This window comes from Polyodon spathula, chromosome 2 (assembly GCF_017654505.1).
Source record: "Polyodon spathula isolate WHYD16114869_AA chromosome 2, ASM1765450v1, whole genome shotgun sequence".
NCBI lineage: Eukaryota > Metazoa > Chordata > Actinopteri > Acipenseriformes > Polyodontidae > Polyodon > Polyodon spathula.
Genome location: NC_054535.1, coordinates 38827864 through 38842265, shown reverse-complemented (window position 1 = coordinate 38842265; position 14402 = coordinate 38827864). Strand labels below are relative to the sequence as shown.

The window sequence follows — 14402 nt, the reverse complement described above, 5'->3', positions numbered from 1 at the left end:
CTGGATTTTTTTTAAATGAGATTTCAAATTCACCAAATACTCCCAGCTTTTACACATATATGTTTTTAATCAAAAGGTCTTAATGAAGTTAGATGAAGATTGTGCTGGTCTGGTCGTTCTTGTATTTACATCTGCATGCAATCTGTGCCATTTATCAGTAGGTGCAGATCAGCCAGAATCCACATGGTATTGCCAGAGTAATTGGATGTCATGCCCATAGTGCCTCAGTGAGACATTTCAGACATCTGTCAGAATTTATTCAATCCACAGAAATCCCACGTTGGTCTGCCTCTCTTCACCCCCAGAGGGAGTGGTAAGCTATAATATTTAGATTTTCTGACAATAGTGTCACAGATATAAGTAACCCAAAGGGGCTGACACTTGTTTGTATTGTAAATGTTTTTAATAGTTAGAAAAACTGTACTTTCTGTCTTCTAGTGCTTCTGAATAGAACAGATATTTGTAAATGGTTACCCGTACACTAAAAAAATAAATATTTTTTAATAAAAAAAAAAAAAAAAAAAAAACTTTACTACAATTTACACCCTCGAGGGTTATTCGGCTGCCATCATTTGTAGAATAACAATAGACAGTATAGCCTACTGTCGTGGTGTAACGTCTACAAACAGTTGCAATACCTACGACTCGGCACTAGGCGGCGCCATTTATTCGTTGTCTTACTTCCTCAAGTATAAACTGAAAGGAAGATGTAATCATTGTGCGACAACAATATCTTGAAAACTAGTGGCAGAGTTTAACAGTTTATTAAATACCGGTACTCATCTTTCATATTTTAGAGGCAATCTAGTGTTTTCTTTTAAAATATCACAGCGAGAATTATCGTTGATTTCGATCTCCACACAGTATTGTACTAGAGCACGTCCTCTTTTTTAACTTAAGTTCTTCTAAACCGAATGAGTCCAGCATACGCTAAATAATATTTAAGCACAGCACACGGGTGTAATTGAAATGACAGGTAAAAAGTCAGCAAAAGAGAAGAAAAGAAAACATTCACATTCTGAGGGACGCCGTTTGGAAAGAAAAAGGCGAATTACAGAACCTAGTGTCGAGGTAAATATATTATTTAAATGTGCGGAGTACAGTGGTACATTGGAGTCACGTTTCTACCTGTTTTTCTTAAAAAAACTAACAAAAAAAAAACATTGCATAACATTCATAAATCTGTACGTTACTTTCTTAAAAACGCCAACATTCCTGATTAGAGGCAGATAATAAGGATTACGTAGTTTCAAACGCACCTGTATTAAGGTTATTATATTATCACAACTACTCAGCAAAAAGCTCCAGTCAGTTTGTGGCCTGTGATATCTCTATTTTCCTATGGGGTTATTTATCCATGCTTATTTCCACAGTTATTTGATGGGGGTCAAGGCACCTGCTGTTTATATATATATATATATATATATATATATATATATATATATATATATATATATATATATATATGTGGCACCGTAGGGGGAAAAAAAAAGTTGAAATGTCTTACAGGTTTGTATTTTTTTTTAAACAGGATTTAAAAGGCAACTTGGAGAATCAGGTTGAACAAAGTGACATAGAAGAAGGAGGACTAAATCTCAATGTTCCATTCAAGCCCATCAGTGCCTATGTCACAGACAAACAGGAGCTACTGGAACAGTGCTTCCGGGTCATCGGGGAAAAGAAGCTTATGAAAATGCTTCCTGACGAGTTGAAGGTATCCTTTGCAGTAGGGTTCTGTATTCAGATTATAGGCAAGGCTGGCCACGAGGAAATGACAGGCATGTAACATGTGCACACTTCATTGTTTGATTTCATCAATCCCAGAAAGACCATTGGTACATTTTAGATTAGAATTCAGCAAATGTTTATTTTATTTTTTTTAAATTTGTTATATCAAATACCAGTTTTACCTAGGGAACGACAGTATTTACGCCTACCGTTTTTTGAATTTCAATGCGATAACCAAGTGAAAAACACTTCATGAAAATGTTAATTTTTCTAATTTTCAGAACTGCACCTGTGATGAAATCAAGCAGCTCTGTATGGAGCAATTAGAACAGCTTTCTCAGAAGAACCTTCTCCACATTCTTGAAGGTAAAAGGGTTTCTAACATTTTGCCTGAATAAAGATGACTAGATAACATTCTAAAGTAACTGTGTATTTAAAACACTTATACTTTCTTTTTGTAAAGGTGACGATTTCACAGGATTCTCTGATTTTGAAGAAGAGAGGGAGAAAAATGAAAGGAATGCAGAAACAGAGAGCCAGTAAGTGTATATTTCTATGGGTATGGCAGATCTTTGTTTTATTATTACTTTTGCCTTTTTTTTACATATTTCAAACAAATGTGTTGTCCCTTGGGACTGTAATTGATTTATAACATTTGAACCGTACTTGCTTGATTCTTTAAATGCAGTGCATTCCAAGGCAGAAATGTAATACCGTATTCACAGCATACACTGCAGCTTTGCCACATTTTCAAGCCATGTTAAGCTCTTTGGTTGTTTTATGTGGGGAACTTCAAGGTAATATTAATATTAATGATTATAACAATACTAGTCATTGAAGCCAGGCCACTGTTATTCCCCTGGTTAATGTTTACAAAGGCTTGGTTCAGCGAGGCATGCTGCAGAGGTTAATCAACCCCAATCTGCCACTGCTTCTGCTCCAGAGGTCTGCCTGGCTTACACAGAAAAAAGCAAGTAAGTGAATGAAATTCATTTCAGGCAACCTGGAATTTTTATGGTGGAGGCATGCCCAAGGAGCATTTCTCTATTTTTCCAATAATATAAAATGTCTCATGTTTTAAGCCAGGAGGATAATAATATTTAAACAGGGTTGAGACACTGTTCACAATTACACTGTATTACTAAGCAGATATGCAGAGCTTAATCTAAGGAAAGCAGTCCTCCAAATCCATACTCTTTTTCAATACAGTGAACTTGTTGTATAAACAACGTAATCACATGGACTTTCATGGAGTGCTGTGGTTATTTCCCATGGATGGCTGTAGACAACCCACTCGCCCCCATATTCCCCATTGCACAGAACTGTTAACACTAAGCAGAAGGATTCCAGCCCAATCCCTCTAGGTTGTTGCTACTTTTCCTTATCCAATCTTTCTTCTTTATTTCAAGAACAGCAGATATCTTATCCTGCCCTTCTTCCTGTCACACACACACACACACACACACACACACACACACACACTTACTGTAGGACTCTAGGGGTTGCCTGCAACTACAGTATACACTCTGACTAGTTTTCCTAGGACATACTTTTGAGTCACATTACAGGGCTGTACAAAACATGATCCCATTTAGGGTCCTGGACTGTCAATTAAAGAAACGGAAAGGTTACCAGATTTCTAGAGTGAAAAACAATATTTTTTTTTTTCTTCAATTTGTTGATGCCATAGCAACTCTGAAGCAGTTAAAATAACTGTATATAATGACACAATCATCATTTAAAAGTTAAACATCAGTTGTATTTATTGCAGATCATAACAATTGTATTATTTCTGTCGCCATCTGACCAAAACATTAAAAGTACAAAATGCCAGGTTAGAAAAATAAGAATTGGTTAATTAATTAGTAAACACATGACCAGAATTATTAAACAAGTAATTGATACATTTCTTTTATTTGACTTTTGTACAATCAATTACTTGCAGAGCTCACTGCTACAGTTTTATAAAAAATGTAAATACAATAAGCCAAACCCGGACGATTTAACAATTATACTGTAATTTTTTATACAAAAATTTAAGGCTGAAAACTGGGACAATCCCACTTTTTCCGGGATGTTTGTTAACCCCAGTACAAAATCTTAATGTTTCTTCATTTATTAAAGTTTTGACAATTTTTTAACAGGAAGAAACCAATACTAAATGCCACAACCAGAATGTTTTTTTTTCTGTCTAAAAGAATAAAGAACAAAATGGCATAGCAGTAGAATCCACAAAAGCCGGAAATGGATTTCAGTAAAACACACATCTGCCCACGAAAGGTCATGTGAAAGGGCCGCAACTCAGTATAGTGTTCAGTCTTCTCCAATCAAAGACGTACCTGGGTCCATGTTTTCCAAATCTCCACAGTGGGAACTATTGTATAACGCAGAGTATCATGAGCCTGTCAACATTCTGAAGCTTGCACTGCACACAGTTGTATTACCTGGATGATTTAAAAAAACTAAAATAATAATTAATAATAATGTGTGTTTGTGTAAAGGATAGGGGAAGCCGTGTCCCGGGAGCCTTGCATTATATTCTTGCTTCTCATCACACTTGATATCCCAGACCCACACGCATGGTTCATGCTGGTGAAAGTATTACTATGAAGGCTTTTTTTTTTTTTATTCCATTCCTCAAACCAGTTTACAAATCTGATAAAATACAGAGTAACAATTTCAACTGCTGTCTTCTCTACAATCTCTTCAACTTCGTCCACCAGAAAGTCTGTTGCGGACCAGGGTTAAAACATTACATCAGCGTTTAATTACATTTTTTTTTGCATCAGTAGTGTTTTGCCAGCAGTGTTTACCTCAGGTGGGTAAGGTGTCATCTGAGAGGCAACTAAAAAGCAATATTGGTCCTGACCATCCCACTGCTGTTTTTTTTTAGTAATTTTTTTCTTCCAGGGGTACACTTTCTATTTTTAGTATGTTTAATTGTAATAAAAGTAGACAACTGTATTTGACAATGTCCTATGTGTTATTTTAATATACAACCTGTATAATACAACTGTGTGTATAATAAATGCTTTTCTTCTCTAGGCAGGACAATAATGTGGATTCCACTTCATCTCTGAAAGAAAATGTTGAACAAGAAGACCTCAAGCAAGGTGTATATGTCTTAAGGTTACACTTCAGGGCAGTACCTCTGTCCTGAGAAATGCAGTATTTTGAGGGAGGTTAACTGACTGCCACTCCACACAGAGATACATTGTGTAGCACTCAGTATCTGTAAAATCTGAAAATTATTCTTGCATGTTATCATAAATATATTAATTTTCCAAACGTATACTCAATATTGTAATTGTCAGTTTGGCTGTGTGTGGAGATGTACCATGCACATTTGGCTATTACCCAAAACCGTCTGCAGCTACACAATGCATGCTTAGCAGCATTATTTAATCAGTTAAAAAAAGCCGGAAGCTGTAAATTGTACCTTGACAGTACGGACCTGATATACGTTTTTAAGGTTCCCAAGATAACCAAAGGAACTGACCTGAGACTGTAACAAATCCAATGTGAACACTAACTAAAATGCACTATAATCTTATGGTTTTGGATGACATTTAAACATTTTTGACTCCTTGGACAGAATATAATTGTTCCCTTTACCTGACCTGAAACAATAAATGTCTGCCATATTATCATGGGTGGAATTTAAGACCCAAATTGGGGGGGAGGGGGAGGGGGGTGTTAATGAATTTGATGAATTTTAATCATCTGCCTGAACTTAATGTGTTCAGGGAGTATATTTTGAAATGCAGCCATGTTGGCAATCACTAAACCAAAAAACATTCCTATTGTCAAAACACATTAGGTAGATTAGGAAGACGCCGCCTGCTGGAACTGCTCATCACATTAAGAATATTGCTCACTCTGTCCAAATCAATAGCAACGTCCCGCTCTATGTTGAGCTTTGTCTTTCTTGTCCCATAGAATTCCATCAGTTTATTCACTGTCAACGTACATAAGCACAGCTGCAACTTGCTTGTGTCTGCTGTTGTCCTGCGTTTCGTCGACAATAATGGCAAAAATGCCTGCATCTCGCACACGCTGTGCAATTTCACCTTCTAATTGGTCTGACATTATTGAGATCAGATCTGATGTCTGTTCTGTACGTAGCTGTAGGACTTTTCTCGTTTTTTAAAGATACGTTCAATGACAGGATTGTCAGTTGCTCTCAGCTCCATCAATTCTAAAAAATTCCCTCTATTCGAAGACCCCACAGATTCATCATGGCCATGCAGTGCAATACCTGCGCGACTACAAAAAACGAGACTTTCGCACACTGTTTTCAAGTTCTGCCTGTTTTCTTCCACTTGCTTGCTGTGTTCTGTGTTAGTTTTTGAGGCAACGCTACCAGTCTAGCGAATGTAAGCAGAAAGCTTAACTGCTGCAGAAATATGTGCATTACATTTCTGGTGATCACTTAATATTTCAAGTGCCTTTTTCCAATTTGAAAACCCTATCTTCCGAAAGGTTTCCTCTGTGTATCCGCCTCCACCAAATGCACGACATGTGAAGCAAAATGCTTTATCAACTGTTGGGCTGTACTCAAGCCAGGAGTAGATTACATACCACTCTTTTCTGAATTTCCTTCCCATAGTCACTGGAAATGAAGTAATTGGTTGATAGGGTCTGTTTTCGACAGATTTCAAACTGTCTCCTACCCCGTGAATGGGATCTCGTTCTATAGGCAGTTGAGGCTAAAGTGTTGGCTTGATATTACATGTTGCTCTGTTGGCAGAATGTCTGGCTTGTGCTTTGACTGTGCAGATACATCGGTTTCTTCAGGATGGGACACAGTAATGTTGGGTAGGCCTGCCTGTGCTTGTTCATGCTCAGTTTGAATACTGGTACTAAGTTTATTTTGCTTTGAGAAGTACGCTTCCAAAGTTTTAGTGCGTTTTGCCATTCTGCGTTAGCTAAGAGGACTGCTGTTTGAAAATGTTTGCTAGTTAGCTAGCTATCATCACTGACACCGCGAACTAAAATACATTTGTCACACAAAGTTTCACACCTCCCCCTAGTGGTACATGAAAACAATTACAACTCAGATAGCAGGTTCACACACAGTATTATTAGCCAGCTATCTGAGAGGAAATTACCTGTAATTGCGTTACTCTTTGTAAATCTTGAAAGAGAAAAATGTGGGGGGGGCAACTGTGACATTTTGCTTTACTGATAATAGACACCTCACAATCTGAAATATTTGCTTTATATTTGGTTCACAACTGTACCCTTTGGTCTTTTGTATTGTAAACTAAAAGTATCAGTTTTGTGGCAGTAATTTTATAAAGCTGCTTCTACCACATTATTAAAGCTACATATCTTGAGGCCATTTGAGGCAGCGATTTCATATTTTCAGGGTCATATAAACACTGGACTGTATGTGTTGGTTACCTTGACATTGTTACAAAGCTGGTTTATATTATTCTTATGTTCGCATTAACCACCCAGCTGCCCCTTTTCTTGGCAATTTCCATGCTAAAAATGCAATTTTGGTTTGTTTTGCAGATTTTTCATTCTTGGCCCTCATAAGCAATTTGGACAGTTTTCAAAATAATTCTTGTCTTGTTTTTTAAAATACACTCTTTTTTATTGTTATTATGAAAAGTGAAAATATATTATTTAAATAGAACTTAAATAACAAAATAACAACAAAGTGTTTACAATTGTAGCATTATAACATAGATCACAACATCATTTTTTTTTTTCCATTGGGAGCATTATATAAGTCTAAATAACATAATTTGTTACAATGGCAGCATTATAATGACATTATAATACTTGTGTAGGCATATTCCTTTTGAGAAATAATTTGTGTGATAGATTCCAAAGCAGACACACTTCAAACCCTCATCAATGCTAACGTCTTTATCTAGCACATATACATCTGAAAACTTTTCAATCACATCATATACAGTATCACTATCATGCAGTTACAGGCATGGGTGTATAGTGCTGTTATATGAATTGTTATCTGTGAAGTATAGCTACAATAAATACATACGTTGTTTTGACCAGTACATCTCCTGAAAAGGCTTCCTTACAACTTGTAACACCAGCAAATAAAAAACTCCTCATTTTATTCTCTGTAGATACACAGCATTCATTTTTCACTCGCAGCTGTATATATACAGATGACCCGGTCTGTCAAGCACATTTCTTAGGGACTGCTGCCATCTGCCAGTGAGAATCAAAACTGTAGACAACTTTACTCTATTGTCAACTTATTAATTAGCTGAAGCACGTTAGAAACGTGTTAAACTTTGCAGATGCACATATAAGCGCATACATGCTAGTCTCACGGGAGTGAAGAATTTGGACTTGTTTGCGCTCCACACGGAAATCGCAGGATAAGCAGCTGGGTGGTTAAACATATAACAGACTTTCAGTTTGTTTACCCTGTGGGGATGCTTTGGTTTTATTCACAACCTCTGCCATTTGCATTACTATTATAAAATTACACCCAGTCTTAATGTGAGTTCTTTCTGATATTAATGTGCTCTATTTTTACCAAAGGTGGTGCCTCGGGGGAGGAGAGTGACGCCCTCAGCATCAATGCAGACACGTATGACAGCGAAATAGAAGGCCATAAGGAAGAAACTGAAGAGAAGAAAATTGTGGAGGTTGTTGAAAGCCCAGTCGTGAATCCCCCCAACTCCAAGAAGGAGCTCCAGAGTGACATTGAAAAGAGTGTAAATGAGATACTGGCCTTGGGTGGACCTAGCCAGGAGGAGCCCAAAGAAGCAGTGGTGGCAGCAGCAGCTACAGAGGTGGTGGTGGCAGCGGCTTTGCCTGGCCCTGCCTCAGCGGGGGTGCAGCCTTCAGCCCAGCAGCTGGAGCTGCTTGAGTTGGAGATGAGGGCCAGGGCTATCAAAGCGCTAATGAAAGCTAATGAGGTTAAGAAACAGGCCTGTGGTTAAGATTCCACAAAAGTACAACAAAAGTAGTTTTTCTATGGTCTTGGAGATTACTGTGTACCACCATCTGATTTTTATAGTCATATCTTTATTTTGTTAAGGAAATAATTTTAATGAAGCCTAAATGTGTTTTTTGTCTGTTTTATTTTTACATCCCTTTGGAGTTGTGATATCAATGTAGAAATGAGACTGAAAAGCAGTTACCAATCTTTCAATGTTTAATCTTTTATTTGCATTTTTTAATTGTTATTTTGAAATTGCTTTAGCATTTTTATATGTGACACAACTTCAAAGTGTTTCAAAACACTGAGCTGTGTTCACACACACACACACACACACACACACACACACACACACACACAATACCTTTGCTGTATCCAGTGTGGCAGTGGTATACAGTAATTATCACCAAAAACAACTGATTTTGATATTTTTATACAAATCGATCATAAATTAGATGGAAATACATTTCTCAGCTTTTACTCCAGTATAGAGAAAATCCATTTCATGACCTTCCTTTAATAATGCTGGTGCAAATACTTGGCTTGTAGGAACAGAAAACAAGCAGGAGGGAGCCTGATCTGATACACTGTTATCCACATGACAAACTTTTTTGCCTGCAGAAAATTTGGAAAAGTAATTCAAGTTGATTTTGATCTATGATGTGTGAAAAGTAATATGGAAACCATGTCGTTTTTGTTGAAGAATGTATTGCTGTGATATGGACTAAACAGGATAAAGCAAAGTTACAGTAAGGTGTTTCTTGTAGAGTGTTCTGTAAACACATTTATTTTAAGTTGTATGTCAGCATGTTTGTGATAATGGTACATCAGTACTGTAACATTCAAACTGACACAAAGCAATAAATATGTTAGCATTTTGTGATTGTATCATTTATGTGTGTGATATTTAGGAAAATCTTACTAACATTAAAGGAATGTGGGCTATTAGCATTTATTGTCTGAGAAAAACCTCTATTTTTCCTCAATTCACCTTACAGTAATTTGTTGTATAATGTTTTTTGTTTGTTTTGTTTCTGGGTTAAACATTTAATAAAGTTATGTAAATATTGTCAATAGTAATTACCCATACTTTATTTGTGATGGCTGAAATTTGTCCCAGATACAACTTCTCAGTTTTAGCAGGTGCTTAAGTTTACTGTGATATTGGTTACAGGTATGTTAAATTAAGCATCCCTGTGACGGGATCTTGTGTGCTGCTGCTGCTGCTGCATTTACTAATTTCTCATTAAACATTTAAGCTGACAACTACACATTTTTTGTGTGATGGAAACTCCTTAGGCAAAATCACCCTTCACTTTGACCTATGACCCAAGATGCTTGCCATATCTAACACATCAAGACTTTACACGTTTTCTGTGATTCCCTACGTAACGTACAAGAAAATGAACCCGTTAGTGACAATTTATTTTGCAAAGCTGCCCCCGACACATTGTCAATGCCTCTTATCTCAGAAACAATATCAGGTAGTGTGTTTTCAGGGTTTTATAAACTCTGCATGCTTAATGTGTTGGTGACCATGATGTTGACTTATCGCCTAATATGTCTGCCACAGGTCATGTGACTTGAAGTTCCAGCACTGTATATTGTTATAAGAATTTGAGGTTGACATACCTACTGTATGTTAGAGTGGGGTTGATTTGATCAAAGATACAAATATATATATATATATATATATATATATATATATATATATATATATATATATATATAGACAGTGCCTTACAAAAGTATTCAAACCCCTGACCAATTCTCTCATATTACTGAATTACAAATGGTACATTGAAATTTCGTTCTGTTTGATATTTTATTTTTAAACACTGATACTCAGAATCAATTATTGTAAGGTGACATTGGTTTTATGTTGGGAAATATTTTTAAGAAAAATAAAAAACTGACATATCTTGCTTGCATAAGTATTCAACCTCTGTGCTGTGGAAGCTCCCAGTTTGCACCGATGAAAGAAATTGCCCTAACGAGGACACAATTACCTTACCATTGGCCTCCACCTGTGAACCATTAAAGTTGTTGTCACATTTTCTGGACAAAAACACCGCTGTTGAAGGATCATTGGTAAGGCTGTAAATCTGAAGGAAAATGAAGACCAAAGAGCATTCTACAGAAGTTAAAGATAAAGTAATACAAATGCAGAGATTAGGGAAAGGGTACAAAATAATATCCAAGTGTTTGGATATCCCAGTGAGCACAGTTGGATCAATAATCAGGAAGTGGAAGCTGCATCACACCACCCAGGCACTGCCAAGAAAAGGCCGTCCCTCAAAACTCAACGCTCAAACAAGAAGGAGACTTGTGAGAGAAGCCACAGAGAGGCCAACAATCACTTTGAAGGAGCTACAGAGTTCAGTGGCTGGGAGTGGAGTAATGGTGCACCAGTCAACCATATCAAGAGCTCTGCATAACACTGGCCTGTATGGAAGGGTGGCAAGAAAGAAGCTGTTACTCAAAAAGTACCATCTGAAAGCACGCCTGGAGTTTGCCAGAAAGCATGAGAGTGACCCAGCTGCGATGTGGGAAAAGGATTTGTGGTCAGATGAGACCAAGATAGAGCTTTTTGGCCAAAACTCAAAGCGCTATGTGTGGTCTAAACCTAACGCTGCCCATGCCTCAAGACACACCATCCCTACAGTGAAGTATGGTGGTGGCAGCATCATGCTGTGGGGATGCTTCTCATCAGCAGGGACTGGGCATCTTGTTACAATTGAAGGAAGAATGGATGGAGCAAAATACAGGAAAATACTGCAAGAGAATCTGCTTCAGTCCGCTAAAAAAACTGAAGCTTGGGAGGAAATTCACCTTTCAGCAGGACAAAGATCCCAAGCACACGGCCAAAGCAACATTGGAGTGGCTCAAGAACAAAAAGGTGAATGTCCTACAGTGGCCCAGTCAAAGTCCTGATCTCAATCCTATTAAAAATCTGTGGCACTATTTGAAAACTGCGGTTCACAAGCGTCGTCCAACCAACCTGAACAACCTGGAACAAATCTGCCAAGAAGAATGGGCCAAAATCACTCCGACACTGTGTGCAAAGCTGGTACATACTTACTCCAAAAGACTTAAAGCTGTTATTGCAGCGAAAGGTGGCTCTACTAAATATTAATGTGTGGGGGTTGAATACTTATGCAAGTAAGATATTTCAGTTTTGTATTTTTCTTAAAAATATTTCCCAACATAAAACCAATGTCACCTTACAATAACACTGTGTAAATTTTTTTTTTTTTTTTTTTGTTCCTGGGTAGTAAATGTTATTTCTTAATTGCTTGTGCCTCAAAAGTATAGAAAATGGCTATTATTCCCCACAAACTTTGCTTTTGTGACCAGGACAGGTAAATTTCAAAATATCACTATTTCCAATGAGAAAACGGGCGAATTTGTGTCTTTTTGTTCACATAAAGTCAGAAAAAAACAACATATGAATCCAAATTAACATGTATTTATACTAAAGTAATACAAAAATGACTACAAAAGATTTAGAAGTGAGTAGTTTTTCGAGATTTACGATTATACTGTAAAATTACAGTATAAATCATTAATCTCGCATTTTTATGAGTGACTTTGCCGTTGCAACTGTGTGTGTGTATATATATATATATATATATTTTTTCTTGGATTAAATCTACCAACTTTAAGGGTAATCCATGGATAATCATGTATATACATGTACAGAATGGGCTATCTAGGAGGATTACATGTTACTGGAATATGTAAATAGGTACTGCAGGTTTATTTTTTATGTTTTATTAGAAATCTAGTATTAAGCACATGTATTAGAAATTAAGATTCAAAATAGCTTATAGAGCCTATGTGTTACATTCAAAATGACCCCTGAGCACCTAACAACAGCGTTAATATAACAGATTGACCCCTGGCCTGAGCAACATTATGTCAAGGTAATTTCTGAATGTGCTGCGGCCCCTTCGATGTGTCTAAATCTGGCAAGAGTTTTTTTTTTTTTTTAAACAATGCTTGGTTTACACACTAAAAAGAATGGATGGTGCTGTTACATTTTAATACACTTGGTGGCAGCAGAGCCATGCATTTATCATTTCCAGATGGCTTGTCAGACATGATTTCTGAGGAATTTGAGGTTTTTTTTTTTATGTACAAATACACATGGAGATTAAACGAGATAAGAACTAGATAACTTTTAAACCTTATTAAGAGAAACTCCTTAAACACTGCAGACCTGTAAAGAGGTCTGATATCTAGTAAAAATACCGCAACTCAAAATGCCAAAAGTACAGTAGCCTCTGTGGTTAAAAAATGGCATTTGTTACTATGCCTGTTAAATAATGATAAAAGCAGAACCAGCAGTATAGAATTATACAAAAAATACAAAATGAACAGGACACTAAACAGGTATGAAATTCAAAATTTGTAAACAGAAGAAAATAATGAGGTTAAAATGTGAAGATGAGAAACAGTTTGTCTCAGTGGAATGATTTGCCATGACAAATATATTTGTAATGCTTGTGCCAGACCTTTTAGTTTGAATAGTTTACAGGCCCTTGTTTCCTGGTAAAATAACTGTAACTCCTGATTTTAACACTTTTAACTGTGTCCCAGTGCTCAGCCTGCAATCCTCTACATATTAACTAAGGGATGCTAAATTAAGTACTGCTGTTCAAGAACAAGTTGTTTAAAATCATAATTAAATCATTCTGTTTTTCAGGTCAGAACAACTAAGTGAACAGTGAGATGATTAAACATATTCCGAACTTGATACAATAAAATAATAATACAGTAATAAAAAAAAAATTACGATAAAAATCCAAGAGTTCAACTTATATCCAAGTTTTGTGGTAGGGGATTATGCGGCCCTCAAGAGTGTTTTAGGGCTGCATGTGTGGCCTTTAGGTTAGGTTGCTCACCTTTGCTGTATTTAAAGCTGAGTATCTCCCATTCATAAATTATTTAATACCAACAATATCAATAATATAATATCTGTCTTCCATTAGGCACTTTTTTATTTTATTTTTTACTTACATTTAGTTGTGCATCATCCAGAGGGCAAAAGGTCCATGTTTATAATTTTATGTTAGACAGTGCCTTATTGGCATTTGACATTTGAGTAAGATAATGCAGGCAGTCAGACATATCAGTTCTGCTGGAAATGGTTGTGCAATCAGTCAATTGGGGCATGCAAACTGGGCAGGTACTTGAGCATAGTATGATTCAATGTAGCAGTAAATATGTTCATGACAAAGAAACCTGGTAGCAGCTGTCTGATGTTCAAGGACAGTCTGACTACAAAATACAGTCTTTAACAGCTAGTAGCACAAGTACTATTCATTTTGAACTAGGGAAAAATAGGTTGTACTATTACTGGTTTTATGGTGGAGGCAATGCCTAGGACACAGGAAAGGGATAAAATTGACAGGACAGGACATTTCACAGGATGTCCAGAAATCTGCTCACCAAGAGAGTGATAACAATTCAGCTTGTCTGTGGTCTATCTGGATGTTTCACACAGAAAGCTTTAACAACTCCACATGCACACATAGCATTATTATCTACACACTCTGCAAGGGTGAACTTGTCACAAAACATTAACGAAACTGCAGTGGGTGTTGACGTGCCCTCTGGGAGACAAGGGTCGGTTCACCCCGAATGAATGGATGTCCTGTAGGATACTTATAGCTCAGTGAGGAGAAACAGTCCTTGCCAATTTTGCCTCCATACCCCCTGCTCTAATGAAATCCCCATT

General features: G+C 36.8%; 1 protein-coding gene across 2 annotated transcripts; it reads left to right on the top strand.

Moving 5' to 3' along the window:
- The first annotated feature begins 705 nt into the window (after window positions 1-705).
- LOC121296247 (caspase activity and apoptosis inhibitor 1) lies at window positions 706-9922 on the top strand. Of its 2 annotated transcripts, XM_041221590.1 has the most exons (7): window positions 706-1071; window positions 1532-1714; window positions 2010-2094; window positions 2192-2267; window positions 2607-2702; window positions 4774-4841; window positions 8257-9922. In XM_041221590.1, exons 1-7 carry the CDS (start codon window positions 970-972, stop codon window positions 8658-8660), a joined length of 1014 nt encoding a protein of 337 aa, XP_041077524.1. In that variant the 5' UTR covers window positions 706-969; the 3' UTR covers window positions 8661-9922. The 2 variants fall into 2 exon arrangements, with proteins under 2 accessions (XP_041077524.1, XP_041077530.1); XM_041221596.1 differs by lacking the exon at window positions 2607-2702 and having other exon boundaries at window positions 707-1071.
- The last annotated feature ends 4480 nt before the right edge of the window (window positions 9923-14402 follow it).